Below are 21577 nucleotides of genomic sequence, written 5' to 3'. Positions count from 1 at the left end.
AGGCACATGGGAATTGATCGTGAGTAAACAGTACACTCCACGCCGTATACAAGCTTCCAGTTGGATTTATGTGCCTAGATTTCAGCTGTTATTTTACTTGTGCTACCGCTGACGCACTCCCTCCTGGAGGCTACCCTAATATCCCTCATATAGTGGCTATTTCTGTCACCTGAGCAATAGTATCAATATATATTTTTTATTGATTATCGTATATGCAGCGCGGCTCCTTGAGCTAGCAACCGGCTTATTTTCTACAATTGTTATGATCTGTGCTGCTTACTTGCAGTTTCCTGCTTGTCCCTCTTGCAGCAAACGATTTAACCGTGCAGTGTTAAGTAATAGGTTTACAGACAGCCCTGCACTTAAATGATTAAGTTTATTTCAACTGTCCCACGGCAAGTTTCCTGGAGCGTATTCATGTGTTGTTGGCCGCCCTATATGAACTTCTTCCCATATGACCCTTGGTTCACAGTGCTCTAAAACCGGTTTACCTGCATAACTTTGCCATCTTTCCCCCTGTATAAAGTGTACAGCTGGTATGCCCTGGCCTCATGGGGAGGAAGAGGAGGAGAGGGACCTCTGTGTTTGCTCCTTCTTCTGTGATTATGGGTGGTCTGGTGGGCACCAGCAAAAGGCTGTTGATCCGCTGGTGACGTAGGGTCTGAAAGAGCTGAAATCTGAGGGAATCGGAAAGTTAGTAGTAGTGTAGGCAACATATGGTGGTGTTTGTGTATTCAAGTGAGTAACTCCTGGGCACTTGGAGATTACCCTTAAGCTTGGTAGGAGAAAAAGTGGTCTGTCTGTAATGGAAGCATCAGTGAAGTGAGAGGATCCATCTGAAATCTTTGTGCCAGCTCCTTGTGGTCTTTATCTCCCAGTTCAACAAGCACCTCACTTTCAGCACATTGGCCTGGTAACGTATTGTTGTAAAATGTACGTAGAGTACTGTGTACCAACCCAGATTTACAGAAGCATTAGTTGTAAGCAAAGAAAATACTTTCTTTAGAAGTGAATGCCCGGTCTTTGCAGGGATAGTCTCTCAACAACTCGCCTGTGCATGGCCAAGCAATACTGTATGTTGCAGGCACCTCTGGCAGCCACAGGTTAAAACCACTTTCAGAAGTTGGAACCCCTTGCAAATGTGTTGTGACATGGCAGAAGCCTAGCTAACTTATCCCATATAGTGTATATGAAATCACAATTGTTGTATGTCTTATATTTTCAAATAAACTTTCTATGATATATACATGTATAATTTAAAACATTGCACGATAACGTTTAATAACATTTCTAAATGAAAAAAAAGATAATTTGATCTTGAGAGTAAAATGTCCTCTTTTACCTAATGTTTGTTAGTGAACCTGTAGCAATCGCCTGCAGAAACCCCAGTGCTCCACAGAACACAGGTTAGGAATCACTGCTCATGTTTATGATTGCTACATTACATGGTATAAATGGGAGTGTGCGGTATTTATAATACCTTTTCTTTTGGTTTCGCCTTTCTGTTATTCCTCTGCTTGGACCCTGCTGCAGCCTCTCCATGTTCACCTTTCCCATCTCCTTGTTTAAAAGCTGCCTGTTCACTGCTGTGGGTGTCATCAGCTGCTGAAACACTGGCCTGGAAACACCATGTCATACATCAACAAATGTTACCTCAATCATTCACTGAGGGGCCTGATACAACACAGGTTGCTTGGCTGTGCCAATCGCATAGGGCCTCCCTGGTAATGAAGACAAGAAAGTAGCATCCTTCTCCTCTTACTGTGCACCCCACAACTGGAACAATCTACCGGAGACCTCACAGCCGTCACCACAAGTTCTTTCAAAACTAAAGCTGTCTCACGTTTTAATCTGGTCTGTAACTGTTACATACTGTACGCCTATAACATATATTATCTCTTACTGTGCTTGCAATGTCTTGTATATAATGTATAACCCTGCTCACTTAATGCAACTATGTATTTGTAACCGTGTATTATTTGTCATCTGACCTCTATGCCCAGGACATACTTGAAAACGAGAGGTAACTCAACGTATTACTTCCTGGTAAAACATTTTATAATTAAATAAATAAGTGTGAAAATAAAATGCAGTAATGTAAAGCTAAAGAAAGGCTGTGCATTTCCAACTCTGAGTCCACAGGCACGCAGCCCACTAGAGAGCAAAGGAAACGGTCTGTCCCCTCTAGGACAACTACCACAGCTGTCCAGCTTGATGAAAAATTGTGTGGAGCAGGAAAATAGCCTTATAGAGAAGCGGGGTAAGAGCCGCTTGCAGACCCGCCTTCCATATGTGGCTAGCGGCTGCAAATGCAGCAGCCCACGGATAGAGTTCACGTAACTCACAATGGTCCGTCCCCTCTGCTGCTCCCGGCTGTGTGCTCCGCTGGAAGGGTGGATGACACCCTTCCTGCGCGACTGCGATCGGAATTGTAGACAAGAGGTAGGATGATCGATATCAGTGCTGCTCCGATAGATTCAGACTCACCAGGTGAAATAAAAATAATTTATTAAGACTACATAAAACGGATACTAGGGAACATAACAAAAAAGCCTCCTCCCACGCGTTTCGGGCTTACTCCTTGAGAAAGGGCGAACTCACCCGAAACGCGTGGGAGGTGGCTTTTTTGTTATGTTCCCTAGTATCCGTTTTATGTAGTCTTAATAAATTATTTTTATTTCACCTGGTGAGTCTGAATCTATCGGAGCAGCACTGATATCGATCATCCTACCTCTTGTCCACTAAAGAGAATAGGTCATAAGGTGCATTAAAGTTTAGCACCACTTAGTAAATATGCCTCACAGTGTCTCTGGAGGCTTCAGGTACATAACCTTAAGGCTGCGCTTATAGTGCCGGCGACTGGACGCTGCGGCAATACAAATGCATTGCCGCCGTCGCGTGCGCTTATAGTAAGCGCGACGCGACGGAGCAACGGATTGGTCACGATCACTGGAAGTCATCTCTATTTGATTTTCCAGCGACCGTCGCGTCGGCGGCACTTTAAGCGTAGCCTAAGATTGCTTATCTTCCAATGCTCCTTCTTCAGTTACTACGTGTTGCTGCCCATTAGTCCCTGATTTTTGCCTTCACCTGATACTGTAACTGTAACAATCTCTGGCTCTTCTCCTTGGTGGATCCCTTTATTACAGAACATGGACACAAATTGACATTGGAGCCGCCAATAATTGTAAATGCTGACACTTTTCATACAAAGGGCATTTAAAGGGATAGCTATTGGAAATGGTTTTTTTTTTACTCTTGTATATAAGGTGGCACGCCCACAGAAAGTAGGAAGGATGAAGTGGTGAATGAATGAAATAGGAGCCTGCCCCTGAAGCCCCCAATCACTGTAAATACAAAAGATAAATCACTGCGTTATGTGTGCACTCTCTTTTTGTATGTCACTGCAGGGATACGGCCCCCAATAACCCACCGTGCAGCGCATAATGTATGGGGGAGGGGGGAAACGTTGCCTTATATAATTTATAAAATTAATACCAAAAGCATATAATGATACTCTTAACAGCCTTTGAACTGCTGATTTTGCAACAGTGTTTGTCAAAAATGAACATAAATAATTACTACTAGCTGTGTTCATAACTTGTTGACATTTCAGATTACTATATGAAGTAATACAATATGACAAGAGGGACTGATTAAGATTACAATAACAGGGCTTTGGTTGAGCCTCAGCTCTTCTGCAGATGACTTCAGGCAATGTTCTATAATGCATTATCTTCGCTCACTTTGAGTTACAGACAGTGTGTTGCTATTTTTTGTTTTTATTTCTGGCTTTTCTGGATTTTATTTCTATATCTGTTTACTGATTTTGGGTTTATTTCTATGTTTACGGGAACCGTATTTTATCCATCTATAGCCGCCTGTGGCGACTACTGAGAATGTGTCTAATACGTTCCCTTTTTTGTTGCTTTATTACCCCCCCCCTCTTTATTCTGTGCCCTAGACCAAAAATTGACATAACCCGTTTGCGACACCAAAAAAGAAAATTACAACAAAGCGATGCAGCTGTTTGACTACATAAAACCCACTTAGATTTGTGTACGTGTGGCAATGAAAGTGGCAAACAAGCAGCAAAACCAGATGTTGCTTCCAAATCCATACCTTACTCACTCCAACCTCTTCTCTTGGTACTGACTGAGCCCTCCTCTCCTCTTTCAGTTTCTCCCGCCTCTTCCTTAAGCTTCTGCCACGGCTAAAGCGCAAAACCTACGGAGTCACCGAAAAAGTCATAATGACCTTTATTGCAAATGAATTAACCTATATACATTATTTTATTTGCGCAAGCTGTCCTGGAGGAAAATCTCATCCGTTTTTCTTGCCGTTTGATCATGCGGCCTACATACGAAATGTGTGCCATTCATTTTGTCTTCTAACATGTAGCTTCCATCTTTATTTTAAGAGAAAAGGATCAAACTTTCATACGAATATCTGAATATTCTCTGCATCATTGTATGTGACAAAATGTAATATTTGTGCTCACAACCTGGAGTAAACACACTGGGCAAATAAAGTGTGCCTCGAGTTGTGTTATTTTTCATTTTTATGTACGGTCCACATTACCACTATTGCATTTGCATACTGACAGCTCCATTTCCTTTGTAAAGAAAAGGGTGATTTATTTTAATAGACCTCTCTTTTTCTGATTTTTTTGTGCAAATCTATCAAACCAAATTTTGAAACCGTTCCAAAAGCCAGTGTGAATGCACCCAATGATAACAATAACCCCAAATATGCCAGGATAACAAAGTCTCCGTAGGATTTAGTGGCAATGCTAACTGCAATATGTCCCCACATATCCCAGTATATCGAACCAAAAAGAACAATGAAGCAGGGCCCATCTGAATTCATCTAACACATTGCTATTCCTGATCACTGGAGTTTACCACTGCTGACATATCTCATGCACTGTACCTGCGGGGCCTTGGTAAGCAGGAGAGCCACATCTGAGTTATTGTGGTGTCTTGCTGTGTCCAAGGCAATCTGACCTGCCTACAGTCAAAACAATATGAAGGAAAGGGTTTATTTGAGGGAGAAGGAGACATACCCTTAAGACCTTGTGCACACAAACCTGAGATATATGCTAATAGGATATGCAAAGTATATTTTAATGATCCCTATTAGCATATATTGCATTCAAATTTAATTATTAGAAGGATGTCTTGTTATCTATATACCTGCCAATTAATTTTTTAACTGTTTAAGTCCTGACTGCTACATATATCCCCTCAAATATACTTTAAAACAACACATGGGCATACCTGGGAAATATGCTAATCGGATATGCAAATGAGTCCTATTAGCATGTTTCTCAGGTGTTCCCATTTTTGGTGCACAGGTGTCTCTCCAGGTGTTGTTTTAAGGGGATACATACATACATACATACATATTAATGTATAATATATACATAAACAATTGGGACTTTAATGAAGAAGCTCTCTCCCAAAACCTATATTCCAGGGTCTGGGGGGGAGCGAATGCCATGATTAGGTAAAAAATTAATTAACGTTTTTGTCGCTAATAAATAACATTAGTCATTTGAAGCTAACGCAAGGTAGTGCTAATTTATTCTGACGTTGACTCTGTGCTAATGAGTTAAACAACAGGGGAATTGATGCCTGGTACTATTTTAGGTAACCTAACGTTATTTGCTCTGAATTAATGGAGCTTAGGGCATCTCAGCCTTTATTTGAATAGCACCTATTAAGGACTACTCTAACTCTGCACTATATACTGTACACAAATCGCTGACATTTAGCTTGATAATGAGGCAATTGAATAAAACCATCATTGTGTGTGGGTGAATATTGGGGTCACGAAGTCTTCAGCAGTGTGTGGGCCTTCGAACGCCAGTAATTCTGTTCCTCCATAAACCTGTAGTATGCTCCATTAGCCATTTTGGTCACGTGGCACATCATACAACTTTCACTCACACAAAATCATATTTACTTCCAGAAATAAAACTATTCCCAATAATCAGTTCCATTAAAGTCCAAAACAAGGACTTTAAAAAACAAACTTTTTGTTCTGTAAAGAATCGACTTTTTGGGGGGGAAAGATCTCCCTTAAAAAAGAAAAATAACTCACAAATGGGATTGCACCTTTAAAACAGAACAATTGAATGGTGATAAATGGAAATGACCTTAGAGAAGTGACCTATATCTATTATGAAATAGGAACTAATGCTACGCCTAGGATTCTGGGAGAATTGCGCCAGAACATGACCTGAGATAAAATATTAAAGACATTAAACAATATAAAACCATACCATATCATTACGCCGACATACCTCTAAAATGCACTGTTATTTTGTATGCAAACCTCACATCATGATAATTAGCTCCATTGGTAAATTAATACCACCCCCCCAAACTCAAGGCAAACCTAGGCATCAAGCCAATTCAGTATATAAATTATATATATATATATATATATATATATATATATATATAAATATATATATATATATATATATATATATATACTTAGTTAAGTTATGGTGGGTATAAAAAGTGACAAAAACCCTCCACAGCAAAGCATATAGCAAATGGAAATATTACTGTATGCTCATTTGCATGTCTTAGCAGGTCTGCAACCCCGCCTTTCACCATTATCACCCAGCACACAGCACTTCCACTGCAGCACGGGATTCTGGGAAATGACATGCAAATGAGCACACAGTGCCACCTTTTGCTTCAAAACCATAAACATAAAGACCTATGGTATGTATGAATCTCATTAACATATAACGAGGGGCAAATGAATAAACATTGCAGATTTGTATTTGTGCAAGAAACATGTTGCTGTTGTGGCAGTGCCATGCTGCTGTGGCAGTGCCATGCTGCTGTGGCAATATACAGTAATCAGAAACAGACTGAAGCACTGTATAGTAAGTACATCTTATTTACCAGCAGATATTTTAAAGAAGCAATTCATGCCATTTTTTTTTTAAATACAGAATTGAAGCATGGGGTCTCCGGAGCTGAACCCCGTTAATTTCAGCTCTGGAGACCCCTGTTTAATAATAATAATAATAATAACATGTTCTTGTATAGCGCTGCTAGTTTTACGTAGCGCTTTACAGAGACATTTTGCAGGCACAGGTCCCTGCCCCATAGAGCTTACAATCTATGTTTTTGGTGCCAGGGGCACAGGGAGATAAAGTGACTCGCCGAAGGTCACAAGGAGCCGACTCCAGGAATTGAACCAGGCTCCCCTGCAGCAATCTCAGTGTCAGTCAGTGTCTTTACTCACTGAGTCACTCCTTCTCCCTTCTCCGTTTCCAGAGATACTGCCGGTATCTCTCTGCAGTTTAAAGTTCCCATGTAACATGGGCCAATAGGAAGCTGCACTGGATGACATCACGGCTTCCTATTGGCCCACAGGGCGCGGGAGCATTAAAAATGAGCCATATTGTGAACCCTGGAGTGACTACCGGCACCCCCTACAGAGGTCTGTATCTCCGGAAGCAGGGGATCCCGGGAGCTGAAATTACCGGGCTCCAATCCTGTATTAAAAAAATTCAAGAAATAGAAAAAAAAAAAACCTGGCACAGATTGCCTATTTAAATAGCTTATTTATTACTAGTTGTTATACACGGTAAGAATATTGGACATGCAATAACCCCCATATATAGTATCAAGATAAAACAGAGACCCGGCAGCGTTCATATGTTACAAGGTCTAGTTCAGGGACTGATCTGAGATTTAATGATACAGTGCAAGTATAAAATGATGCAAGGTTATGGTTAAGAGACTAATAACTCACACGTTATAGCGTGTATTGTCCAGATATACTACGCTCCATGTCCTTAATGCAGTTCGTATATTGTGTATCTACCTCCAACAATGTACTCCAGGTTACCCTGAAACAGGACTCTGTATTGTTGCACTTACATTGTTAACGAGTGTTGCATCAGCCCCTGCTTCCAGAAGTACTTTGATAACTTTCCTGTGGTTTAGTGCAGCAGCAACATGGAGTGGAGTATCACCCGCCTACACAGTGTACAAACAAAGGGTATTTTTAGTGTAGAATGCAACCTTTTTTCCCCCTCACTTTCTATATTGTGCTGAATTAATTATACAAAGCTAAGGCCAATGCATCGAGACAGATGGAATCTGCCTACCTCTAACCTTTTATTAATAGCATCCCCATATTTCAGTAGCATAGGGGGTCAAAACACAGACATAAGAAATAAGATGGCCCCTGTTAATAGATACTGTAATTGCAATCAAAAGGTCGGAAGGGGAAGAGTGGAAAGAGGGTCAGAGGCTGCTGTGGGTGATGTATCACTGCTCCATGTGAGCCTAGTACAGTTGTTGGAAAGCACTTTTTTTCTGTTGGCATGAGGTGACATGTCTTGGTAAAAACAGAAGGAGGTACGGTGAGAATATGTGTCGCAAATAAGCGTCCTTAGATACATTCGGGTTTCTATCACTTTTTAGAACAACGGACATTTCTTTTAAAGTATACCGACAAAAAGGAGGTTGCTTCAGAAATGTGAAAATGACAGCACCTGGTATTCTGGCAGGATCTGAGCACAGACTATGTGGGATGCCGGAGAGAGAGGGCGGATGTGCAATTGTGGTATAAATCATACACTGACCTGGTTTTTCTCATTGACGGTGCAAAAAGCGCTGAGTAGTACTCTGATGATGGACAGGTGATTGTAGCGAGCTGCAACATGTAAACAGGTATCTCCTGTCTGCAAAGCAGAATGAGAAGATTTAGCTGCCAGATATATTCTCTCTTCTGTTTTTCAAACATACACAAATAAAAAAAATTAATAACTTTTACCAAACCCAGCCCCCTTACTATGGAACAAAGGCATATGCTGTCTTAGCTGCATAAGGCTGAGTCCATGGTGACTCCGCCCGTGCGGAGGCGCGCTGAGGCTGAGGGAAAGCGGGTGCTTTCCCTGGCCTTGGTTAGCGCGCCGTCCGGGGGAGCGTGTCGGGGGGCGGGCCAGTGACGTCACGGAGCTGGTTCGCCCTCATTGGGCGAACCGCTTACGTGACCGGCTCTGCGCTCCCGTGAGCGCGCAAATTTAAAATTTTCCTAAGACCTACGCTTCCGCACGCTTGTAAGTGAGAGCGCGCCTCAGCACGGATAAGCGCATAAGCGCTGACCATGCCCGAGACCTAAAAGGTTATATTCCTATAAGGCAGGGCTGCACAAGATACGGCCCGCGGGCCTGGCCTTTCTGTGCGGCCCGCAATGAATCCGACAAATTAAATTAATTAATTCAATAAATTAAAAAAAAAAAAGTTTAAAAAATGGCGCCGATTCCCTGCGGTCCCGACGCGCATGCGCTAGGCCCGCTCCCCCCCCTTCCCTGCTCCCAACGTGGGGCGGAAGGGGAAGCAACTCTCAGCTCCTCTGCGGGCCCGCTCCCCCCCCCCCTGCTCCCAACGTGGGGCGGAAGGGGAAGCAACATGCAGCTCCTCTGCGGGCCCGCTCCCCCCCCCCCTGCTCCCAACGTGGGGCGGAAGGGGAAGCAACACGCAGCTCCTCTGCGGGCCTGCTCCCCCTCCCTGCTCCCCCCTCCCTGCTCCCCCCCCTGCTCCCAACGTGGGGCGGAAGGGGAAGCAACACGCAGCTCCTCTGCGGGCCCGCTCCCCCCTCCCTGCTCCCCCCCCCCTGCTCCCAACGTGGGGCGGAAGGGGAAGCAACACGCAGCTCCTCTGCGAGCCCGCTCCCCCCCCCCCCTGCTCCCCACGTGGGGCGGAGGGGGAAGTAATAATTAAATAATTAAGCTCCTCCAGCGGCCTGCTTCTCACCGCTTCCCTCCGCGGCCAGCTTCTCGCGTCCCCCACGAGCTCACCTCCCGTGCCCTCCTCCCCCCCTCCCCCCAGCCCGCGCCCCCAAGCCCACTCCCGTCCCGGGCAGCTGCCACAAGGATATCGGGGGCAGGAGGAGCAAGCGTCCGGCGGCAACCTGCACCCACCCGGTCAAGGTAAGTCACTGTCACTGTTAGTCACTGTCTCCCACCCAGTCACTGTTAGTCACTGTCACCCACCCACCCAGTCACTGTCTCCCACCCACCCAGTCACTGTCACCCACCCACCCAGTCACTGTGTCCCACCCAGTCACTGTGTCCCACCCAGTCACTGTCTCCCACCCAGTCACTGTCTCCCACCCACCCAGTCACTGTCTCCCACCCACCCAGTCACTGTCTCCCACCCACCCAGTCACTGTCTCCCACCCACCCAGTCACTGTCTCCCACCCACCCAGTCACTGTCTCCCACCCACCCAGTCACTGTCACCCACCCAGTCACTGTGTCCCACCCAGTCACTGTGTCCCACCCAGTCACTGTGTCCCACCCAGTCACTGTCTCCCACCCAGTCACTGTCTCCCACCCACCCAGTCACTGTCTCCCACCCACCCAGTCACTGTCTCCCACCCACCCACACTGTCACCCACCCACCAACCCAGTCACTGTCACACACCCACCCAGTCACTGTCACCCACCCACCCAGTCACTGTCACCCACCCACCCAGTCACTGTGTCCCACCCACCCAGTCACTGTCTCCCACCCACCCAGTCACTGTCTCCCACCCACCCAGTCACTGTCTCCCACCCACCCAGTCACTGTCTCCCACCCACCCAGTCACTGTCACCCACCCACCCAGTCACTGTCACCCACCCACCCAGTCACTGTCACCCACCCACCCAGTCACTGTCACCCACCCACCCAGTCACTGTGTCCCACCCACCCAGTCACTGTCTCCCACCCACCCAGTCACTGTCTCCCACCCACCCAGTCACTGTCTCCCACCCACCCAGTCACTGTCTCCCACCCACCCAGTCACTGTCTCCCACCCACCCAGTCACTGTCTCCCACCTACCCAGTCACTGTCTCCCACCCACCCAGTCACTGTCTCCCACCCACCCAGTCACTGTGTCCCACCCAGTCACTGTGTCCCACCCAGTCACTGTGTCCCACCCAGTCACTGTCTCCCACCCACCCAGTCACTGTCTCCCACCCACCCAAAATGTCACCCACCCACCAACCCAGTCACTGTCACCCACCCAGTCACTGTCACCCACCCACCCAGTCACTGTGTCCCACCCAGTCACTGTCACCCACCCACCCAGTCACTGTCACCCACCCACCCAGTCACTGTCACCCACCCACCCAGTCACTGTCACCCACCCACCCAGTCACTGTCACCCACCCAGTCACTGTCAAAGTCACTGTCACCCACCCACCCAGTCACTGTGTCCCACCCACCCACCCAGTCACTGTCTCCCACCCACCCAGTCACTGTCTCCCACCCACATAAGTCACTGTCTCCCACCCACCCAGTCACTGTCTCCCACCCACCCAGTCACTGTCACCCACCCACTGTCACCCACCCACCCAGTCACTGTCACCCACCCAGTCACTGTGTCCCACCCAGCCAGTCACTGTGTCCCAGTCACTGTCTCCCACCCACCCAGTCACTGTCTCCCACCCACCCAGTCACTGTCTCCCACCCACCCAGTCACTGTCTCCCACCCACCCAGTCACTTTCAACCCAGTCACTGTCACCCACCCACCCAGTCACTGTCACCCACCCACCCAGTCACTGTCACCCACCCACCCAGTCACTGTTACCCACCCACTGTCACCCACCCAAGGGGGGGGGAGTGATGTGAGGTGCAAGGGGGGGAGAGTGATGTGAAGTGCAAAGGGGGGAGAGTGATGTGAGGTGCAAGGGGGGGAGAGTGATGTGAGGTGCAAGGGGGGGAGAGTGATGTTAGGTGCAAGGGGGGGAGAGTGATGTGAGGTGCAAGGGGGGAGAGTGATGTGAGGTGCAAGGGGGGAGAGGGATGTGAGGTGCAAGGGGGGGAGAGGGATGTGAGGTGCAAGGGGGAGAGGGATGTGAGGTGCAAGGGGGGAGAGGGATGTGAGGTGCAGGGGGGAGAGGGATGTGAGCTGCAGGGGGGGAGAGGGATGTGAGCTGCAGGGGGGGTGGGATGTGTGTGGTGTGCAGGGGGGTATTGTGTGTTTGATGTGGAGGGGGGTATTGTGTGTGGGTGAGGGGGAGAGATGGGGGTATGAGAGATAGATGGGGAGTATCGCAAAGGTTGATAGTGTTGGGTTCTGGGGGAGATATGATGATGATGATGATGATGATGATGATGATGATGATGATGATGATGATTTTACCCGTCCGGCCCAATTTTTTTTTCCTTGGAGCCGTTCGGCCCTTCGCACTTTACGAGTTGTGCAGGCCTGCTATAAGGTATATAAGCTCACAGCAGTGACTACATTTAATCGAGAAAGCCAGGAGTTAAAGCAAAAATTCTTCAGTGAAATGTTTTTCTTTTCCTTTCCTGAACCAGGGAGTCCCCCAGAGAAGGATTTACTACAGGGAGCCCCGAAGTCCGCTCTATACGGCCCTTCAATTGCCTAACATTTTTGTTAAACAACAATGCCCGTTAGTGGTTTCACAAATCAGCGGCGCGTTGTCATAATGCGCGGCATTTCATCTACATAATAATCTCTATATTCTTTCTTCTTACTTAGCGTGGTTAATGTACACAGAACTGTGCAGGCACATTTAGTCCCTGTGTATGTTTGAGGCCCAGACACATACAGTTAGGTCCGAAAATAATTGGACACTGATACAAGTTTTGTTATTTCGGTTGTGTACCAAAATAAATTCAAGTTACAGTTAAGTAATGAATATGGGCGTAAAGTGCAGTCCATCAGCTTTAATTTGAGGGTATTCACATCCAAATTGGAGGAAGGCTTTAGGAATTACATCTCTTTAATATGTAGCCCCCTCTTTTTCAAGGGACCAAAAGTAATTGGACAATTGACTCAAAAGCTGTTTCATGGACAGGTGTGGGCTATTCCTTCGTTATTTCATCATCAATTAAGCAGGTAAAAGGTCTGGAGTTGATTCCAGGTGTGGCATTCGCATTTGGAAGCTGTTGCTGTGAACCCACCACATGCGGTCAAATGAGATCTCAATGCAGGTGAAACAGGGCATCCTTAGGCTGCAAAAAAAAGAAAATCCATCAGAGAGATACTGTAGCAGGAACATTAGGAGTGGCCAAAGCAACAGTTTGGATATATTCTGAGAAAAAAAGAACGCACTGTGAGCTCTGCAACACATAAAGGCCTGGACGTCCATGGAAGACAACAGTGGTGGATGATCGTAGGATCCTTTCCATGGTAAAGAAAAACCCCTTCACAACATCCAGCCAAGTGAAGAACACTCTCCAGGGGTAGGCATATCATTATCCAAGACTACCATAAAGAGAAGACTTCACAAGAGTAAATACAGAGGGTTCACCACACGGTGAAAACCATTCCTAAGCCTCAAGAATAGAAAGGCCAGATTAGACTTTGCCAAACAATATCTAAAAAAGCAGCCCAGTTCTGGAACAGCATTCTTTGGACAGATGAAACTAAGATCAACCTGTGCCAGAATGATGGGAAGAAAAAAGTATGGAGAAGGCTTGGAACGGCTCATGATCCGAAGCATACCACATCATCTGTAAAACATGGAGGCAGTGTGATGGCATGGGCATGCATGTCTTACAATGGAACTGGGTCACTACTGTTTATTGATGATGTGACAGAAGACAGAAGCCGCCGGATGAATTCTGAAGTGTATAGGGATATATTGTCTGCTCAGATTCAGCTAAATTCAGCGAAGTTGATTGGACGGCGCTTCACTTTACAGATGGACCATGACCCAAAACATACTGCGAAAGAAACCCAGAAGTTTTTTTTAAGGCAAAGAAGTGGAATATTCTGCAATGGCCGAGTTAATCACCTGATCTCAACCCGATCGAGCATGCATTACACTTGCTGAAGACAAAACTTAAGGCAGAAAGACCCACAAACAAACAACAACTGAAGACAGCTGCAGTAAAGGCCTGGCAAAGCATCCCAATGGAGGAAACTCAGCGTTTGGTGATGTCCATGTGTTCCAGACTTCAAGCAGTCATTGCCTGCAAAGGATTCTCGACAAAGTATTAAAAATGAACATTTTATTTATGATTGTGTTAATTTGTCCAATTACATTTGAGTTCCTGAAATAAGGGGACTGTGTGTGAAAATGGTTGCAATTCCTAAACGTTTCATACGATATTTTTGTTCAACTCCTTGAATTAAAGCTGAAAGTCTGCACTTCTATTGCATCTCAGTTGTTTCATTTCAAATCCATTGTGGTGGTGTACAGAGCCAAAATGATGAAAATTGTGTCAGTGTCCAATTATTTCCGGACCTAACTGTACATTGACTAGCCGAAGGTTACAGGGAGAGCTGACACTGGGAGTTCAACCAACATCACCTGTTTAAAAGGCAGTGCCATGACCACAGAGCTACGTCTTCACCCTTATTCCCTTGTCCTCATTGTGGCTAGTGCCATTTACCGTACCCTTCTGAAAGTGCCAGGACTTTGGAAGGTTACATCTCCTAAATGTGGGGTTCTGGGAATAAGGCTGATACCGCTACTACATCTCAGCTTAAAAACTGTGTGTGTGATTTTGTTGAGGAAACTGCTTTATGTTACACCATCAAATCACTTGTCCACAGGATTTGATGCACAACAAGTTACAGTGAAGATGCGCAAGCGTAAAAAATTATGTGTCGCCAGGTTCCCGGTTACCCCCCCCCTCACCTCCGCTGTGCGCCCGAGAGTTGCGGGGGCACCAGAGTCACCGAAGGCTCGTCCGGAAGGTGGGGGCTAGAGCAGGGAGCGCTCCGGTGGCTCTGCTGCGGACCGAACGTGTAGGGTGCCGCTATTTTGGTGATGGCGCATGCGAAGTGGAGTCTGAATGCAGCGACCTCTCCAGGGAGTTCGCGCATGCGCAGGCTAAAGCGCGCGAAAGGCAGCCAATCAGGAGGAGGCTCTAGCAGGGGACTACAAGTCTCATGAGGCTTAGGAGCGTCCCACCTGACGCCAGGGACCCAATAGGGCTGAAGAGATCCTTGGAGGTAGGATAAGGATGTGTGTCACAGGGAGCACGCTGGCAGAGTGTGACAGGTAGAGGTAGGGGACAGAGGGTCCGTGCAGAGAGGCAAGTAGCCTCTGCACTAGGCCAGCAAAACCCCCTAGGCCCAAGATAGGCCCTAAGTCAGTGTGTAGCTTGTGGCTGCTATAGGGACAGGCCCTAGCATAGGGAACGGATCCCCTTAGTACTTAAATACAATTAGGGACATAGCGGACGCTGAAGCCCCTGAGGGAGGTCTGGGACAAGGCCTCACCGAAGAGAACTAGAGAGACATTACCCGGGTGGGATCACCCCTGACGACGTCGTGGAGGAGAGTGGATCGGCGGATCCTTTGTGAAGTTTCATCGGACCGGGTGCTGGCGCGCCCGGCAGGTATAGTCAACAAGTGCACCAACAAACCGGTACAAACACAGATGCTGATCGCGCCTATAAGGGTGGGTTCTTTGGGGACAAGAAATTACAATAATGTATCAATTTAGGCTTTTCATATTAAAAACTAAATGTGCAGTGTCTGGTGTTCTATTGTCCTGAGAGTCCCGAGATGAGTGCACCGCTGCAGTCCGTGTACCAAAAACCCGATATAACGTACGCTTATTTAATATGGGCCGCGATTAATGCAACAGATGATAAGATGGCAATAGTTGGTCAAATTTATCAGTATTTTATCGAAAACTATGACCCTTACAAATTTTCACCAGATGCTCATGTATGGAAGAGTGCAATAAGGAAAAAGGTATGTATCGATCCGTGTTTTTTTCGTATTGATCCCGGTGTTATTGGAGGGTATTGGTGTGTAGCACCAGATTTTTCCCGTACCTTTGATCATGGAGACTTCAAAAGGCGAAAGGTCATGTTAAAACCAACTAAGAAACGTCAGTCGCTGGCAAGCAATGCGCCAGCGACCGCGCCAGCTTCCAATAACGGTCCGACCGTCAGTGAAAACCTGGTGACCGGCAACCCTTGCTGTCTGTCCCCGCCCGGATAACAGCAGCCTGAGCCGGATTTCGCGTACAGATTCCAGCAAGCTTGCATGTACCAAAGCGATTTCCAGCAGGTGTAGTAGTCCCGCTGTCACCTGTCAACTACGTGTATGATCGAAAATACGGGACTGGCAGTGGCTCGGCGCCAGCTGATTGGCAAAGTCTATGGTGAGTAATGTTGCCGTATTTTATTCTGTTTTTGAAATATCAATGCACAGTCAAGCGATTCTCCTGTAAGCAATATCATTGGCTGAGCAGCTTCTACAGTAAATACTGAACAATTGGTGGAAAGCTAGGCGCATGCGCATTGGAACCTTCTTGAAACAGTAGGCGCATGTGCATGTGCACAGGAGACGCCCCCCGAGAAAATTATTGGTGGGACTGACTGTGGGAACTTCTTTAGGGGACTGACCATTACAGTAAAAACTTTTACTTTTGTTTTTCCTCAGAAAAGAAAACTTTGTCATCTCATGCGGAAAACGGCACATTGAGGGATTTCGATGGATAATATCGCTTTGTGTAACAATGCCCGCACATTGCTGAATCGGATTTAAAAAAACACGTACCGGAGTCAACAGTTTAGTGGCCGTTGCTATTGATTAGGATAGAATACTGTAACTGAGAGCTTCATAGAAAACCTGAAACAGTATGCTGTTGTTTTCAGACCGTTTACAATACTTTTTTATATATACTGTAAAATAAACCCGAAAAATAAAAAGTATGCATTTATTCTACATGTATTCCAGTACATATGTGTATTCTACTACCCGCAAAATCTCCTTTATTAAAGTACAGAAAGTCAAAAGATTTACAGTAGGTTGGTGAACAGTACAGTAAGTCAGGCCTGCACAACTCCAGTCCTCGAGGGCCACAAACAGGCCCGGTTTTATCCTGAAAATCGGGCCTGTTTGCGGCCCTCGAGGACTGGACTTGTGCAGGTCTTGTGTAAGTAAAAACATTTCTTTATTAATACAAGTTAAAACAAGCAACAAGTCAAAAAATAAACAACAGTTGAACAGTCACGCAAATTCGATCCCCACCAGATTGTCCTTCCAGGGCCGATGCCTTGTATGGCGCAAAATGCCATTGATGGAGTCTCGAACGATTTTCATTAAAGGATCTGAAATTGAAAAATAGCGCCGCAATTCCTCCACAATAGTCCTTCTTACATTTTCAGGAAGCGCCCTTTTTTCGCGATTTCCTTCGTAGTTTACATTTTTGGCCCACCCGCAGTACACCAAGTAGGACACGTGATGCTTAAAAATTAACATGCCATACTTCTGGAGTAAACCAGCACTCATCATCCTATACTTCTCCCTGAGTGCCGGTGGCAGATCGCGCAGGATGATGTCGGGCACCGTATCGATGCAAGCGTATGTGGGTTGGATTCTTGGAGCGGGTGTTCTTCTGGGAGCGGGTGTGCTTGTGGCGGTGGGTGAGGGTAGGTTGTCTGGGAGGATGCTTTCCTCCTGTCTTGGTCGCCGTGTTGTCTCCTGGAGTAGTCTTGACGGGGTTGTCATGTCATCAACGGCATACATGTACACATATTCTTCTGGTGGAGGGGGTGCGCTTGGTGATGGAAGGCGGTCGGAGGTCCCATTCATCCCATCCATGCCACCCTCCTGCTCCGGCATCGGAGATACAGGGGCATGAACTCCGAGCAAATTATGTATTCCCGCTATGTCCGTCTCTATCTTCTCCATCCGTTGATCCATCTTCTCCATCCGTTGATCCATCTTCTCCATCCGTTGATTCATATTTAGCATGGGCTCTAAAAGAAGATCTATCTTTACCACCATAGTAGAGTTCCCGGGGATATCAACACTTATCCCATTCAGCATGCGGTCTAACGAGCTGGATATTGTGCATGGGGTGCTGTGGACATCTGGGTGGATGGGTGCTACGGAGGATGAGATGGGGTTCCCTGGAGAGAAGCGGCAGCGTCGTCGAAGAAGGATGGGGAGGTGACCTGTGGATTTCCGGGAGAGAAGCGGCAGCGTCGTTGAAGAGGGATGGAGAAAGTGACCTGTGGGTTTCCGGGAGAGAAGCGGCAGAGTCGTCTAAGCGTAATGTAGGAAGTGACCTGTGGATTTCCGGGAGACCAGCGGCAGCGTCGTTGAAGAGTAGAGGAGAAGATGGGCTGTGGGTTTCCGGGAGAGCAGTGGCAGAGTCGTCGAAGCGTAATCGAGGAAGTGGCCTGCGAGTTCGATGGGTTGGCTGCCATTTGTTTTGCCTTGAGTGTACATCACCGAATTTCTTCTTGACATAATAAGGCTTACGTGTATTAAAACCCTTAGCCTTTGGGGTCAGCAGAAGGTTTTCTTTATTAGCCTTTGCCTTTCGCTTTGGACTTGGCTTGGAAATGGCTCCTGCCTTTCGCTTTTTTGGCGTGACAGGCACGGCAGAGGCGAGTGGGTTCCTGCGTCCGTAGAATCGGCGTCGATCCATGGAAGCAGATGGCACAATGCAGTATCTGGACAAGGTAAAGTTCAGATACAGATCATCGAGTGGTGGGATATGCAAACTGTGTAACCTTTTATGCATGGCGACGAGGTACAGGTGTTAAAAGTGGGCATACTCTAATGTGAGTCATTAACGTATAAATACACCATCCATTTTGTGGATTCACTGGACATTGAATACACGTTGACTAAACATCGAATATACATTCTTGTGCTTGTATTTCTTTCTACTCGCAGCTATGCCTGTTAAAAAGATTTCAAAGGCTCTCAGCATGAGAATTAAGGAGAAGTACATGAGCGGACAATGAATTGTAGATATCCAACGCTGGTTAGCTGCTTCTGGCCTCGTTGTGCCATCAACCAGCGTGTGCTATCATGCACACGGTAAGACCAAACAACACACGAGGACACCAACGGTAACTAACGCGTAAGTATATTTATATTACTATATAATATAGTATATCTATCTATTATTGTTTATATTGCTGCATATAAATATAACTATATAGTATAGATCATCTACCATTATGGTTATTTCTGTTTATTTATATTACTATTTAATATAGTATATCTATCTATTATTGTTTATATTGCTGCATATAAATATAACTATATAGTATAGATCATCTAACATTATGGTAATTTCTATTTATTTATATTACTATATAATATATTATATCTATCTATTATTGTTTATATTGCTGCATCTATTATTGTTTACTGTAAATGATGTGCTGTACTTGTGGCCTACTGCACTGTAACTTACCGGATTGTTGTTTTTCTGTACACTGTAGGGAGACAACTCTTCTGGTTGACAAAATAAGTGAAGAGAATGATGAGAAGAGTGCCTTAAGGGTCAAATACACTCTGCTGCAAAATCACAATCTCACTGTATCCGAGACCAGCATAAAGAAGATGAGACGCAGAATTGGATGGAAATATGGACATGTGAGGTTAGTACTGGACAGTACAGGAGGTTAAAGTGTTGTTTAAGAAACTGTACTGTACCTATAAAATTATTCCTTGTCATTATAGAGCGTACCCTATGATAAGGGACGTTAACAAGATCAAGAGAGTGGTCCAGGCCCAAGCATGGATCGACAGTGGAGAAACTTTCCAGGATTGCATCTTTACTGACGAGTCTACTGTTTCGCTGGAGAGATTTGCCACCTTTGCATTCCACAAAAAAGGTTGCATATCTATGAAGCCGCGTCCAAAACACCCAGTGAAGATGCATGTGTGGGGTGCCATCTCTAGGCGTGGACAAGGATGCATTGTCATCTTTGAAGGTAAAATAAGTCACACGCTTTTGCCTTATGCACTGTACTGTACTAGTGTGCAGTTTTTTGAGCACATTTCTTTTCTTGTTATAGGAATCATGAATAAAGCTTTTTTCCAAGAGCACATTGTGCCTGAGATTGTGGAATACATCACACGTGAGTTCCCAGATGGTCACCGTTTCTACCAGGACAACGATCCGAAGCACACCACGTCAACAGCGCATATTCTTGAGCGCGGTATCAACTGGGTGAAGACGCCAGCGGAGTAAGTGCAGTAACCGTGTCTCATTTCCCCCCACTGTTTTTACTGTGTATCTCTTTAACTAATTGTCCTTTTATAATAATAAAAAATGACGAGAAAAAAAATAATAATATTTTTTTTTGGTCACTCTTGAACTTCGCAAGCAATTCCCGCATGCGCAGTAATAATCAACTACAGCTCCCTTCCCAAAGAGGATTACATGCAGGCGCAGTTAGGTGACTCAAAGCCAACAATAGGAAAATTAAATTATTTTTTTTTGGTCACTCTTGAACTTTTTTCCCCCAATGAGCATTAATAATCAACACAGAAGAATACAGTAAATCAAAACTGAACGTTATACACGCAGGCATGTGATGACAGGAATGTGATTGAAACCAGAAAGCCATCCGTTCAAAGGAATGGCGTGGGAGAGGTGTACTGTAGATAAGAAGTTGAAATACTGCAGTGCAGTACATTATCCTGTGTGTGTGTGTACGGGGGCGAGCGAGGGAAGAGCGCTATATATGCCGAAATGTGATACTGTTACAGTACACACCTATGCGTTTCAACAATGTTGAAATGAGACATATATGCATGTATAAATATGCAAATTTACAATTACTGCGCGCGCACACGCAGACTGTGTACTGACGTAGGTTGAACTGCTACAGTATTAGACTTTGAAGACAACAGCTCGCGAACGCCCACATGAGTTTTTAGATGTATTGCAGTATTGCAGACAGCGCTAAGAATATGCTAATATTACGAGCGCTAAAATACCGGAACATATTTCGAAAAAAAAAAATATATACTGCATCTGCCCGCGGTTATCAGAGTTGTGCCGCTACGGCCACATTAGGATAAAGGCGGCCGCCACTGTAGGTCAGATGATGTCTCAGGTTATCAATCACAGTCAGTCAGTCACCTAACCATTTTACTTTCCTACTACCATTTCTATACTTTTTACTTCTTACAGAAATGTAGATATGTATGTATATCTTTATTTATATAGCACCATTTATGTACATAGCGCTTCAGAGCAGTTATACACGTGACATGATAATATAACACATAGTGGGAATATGCACTTTAGGAAAAGGAGTCCCTGCCCGCAGAATTTACAATCTAAGTGGTAAATGGGACGAAATAAGAGATTACACATGTATTTCACTGATACCTTTTCATATAACACCTTTAATTTCTAGCATTGATGTAGTCTAAAATGTTGGTAAAAACTCTATACTGGCAAAATAACATTACATCAGATCTTATTTCAATATAACAAAATAAAAATATTTACTCACGTTATTTTTTAAGTCTGCCCGAGATCCTGCAAGCAATAAAATGCGACTGCTCTGGGAATGGCCATTTTGGCTGGCCAGGTGAAGAGGTGTGTTACCTGCCTTATGAAGAGAACAAATAAATACCCTAACAGGTCATGTTATAAACAATGAACACAGTAACTGTGTCTGAGCTCTCGGATTAGTCAGTGAAGGTAAAAAAATATATATATATAAAGAGGAAAATGTTCCCAATGGAAACTGAGACATTTAAAACATTAGGGAAAGTTAACTATAATTCCAAAATTACCAGATAATCCTTTGACAAGGAAGACTGCCACAAAGTAACACTGTA

At 45.4% G+C, this 21577-nt stretch overlaps 1 protein-coding gene across 6 annotated transcripts in view; it reads right to left on the bottom strand.

Moving 5' to 3' along the window:
* The window catches only part of ANKRD6 (ankyrin repeat domain 6), a 204189-nt gene that overhangs the window by 18955 nt on the left and 163657 nt on the right, over positions 1-21577 (bottom strand). For all 6 annotated transcript variants that reach the window (XM_075597448.1, XM_075597452.1, XM_075597453.1 and 3 more), the window contains 7 exons: positions 21247-21345; positions 8624-8722; positions 7914-8012; positions 4933-5010; positions 4123-4227; positions 1481-1618; positions 492-677 (listed from right to left, as the gene is read on the bottom strand). In XM_075597448.1, coding sequence (XP_075453563.1) covers positions 492-677; positions 1481-1618; positions 4123-4227; positions 4933-5010; positions 7914-8012; positions 8624-8722; positions 21247-21345 — 804 coding nt within the window. The remainder of the gene's footprint in view (positions 1-491; positions 678-1480; positions 1619-4122; positions 4228-4932; positions 5011-7913; positions 8013-8623; positions 8723-21246; positions 21346-21577) is intronic.

This window comes from Ascaphus truei, chromosome 4 (genome assembly GCF_040206685.1).
Source record: "Ascaphus truei isolate aAscTru1 chromosome 4, aAscTru1.hap1, whole genome shotgun sequence".
Taxonomy (NCBI): Eukaryota; Metazoa; Chordata; class Amphibia; order Anura; family Ascaphidae; genus Ascaphus; species Ascaphus truei.
Note: the sequence above shows the minus strand (reverse complement) of the source record. Positions and strands in the feature narration are given on the sequence as shown.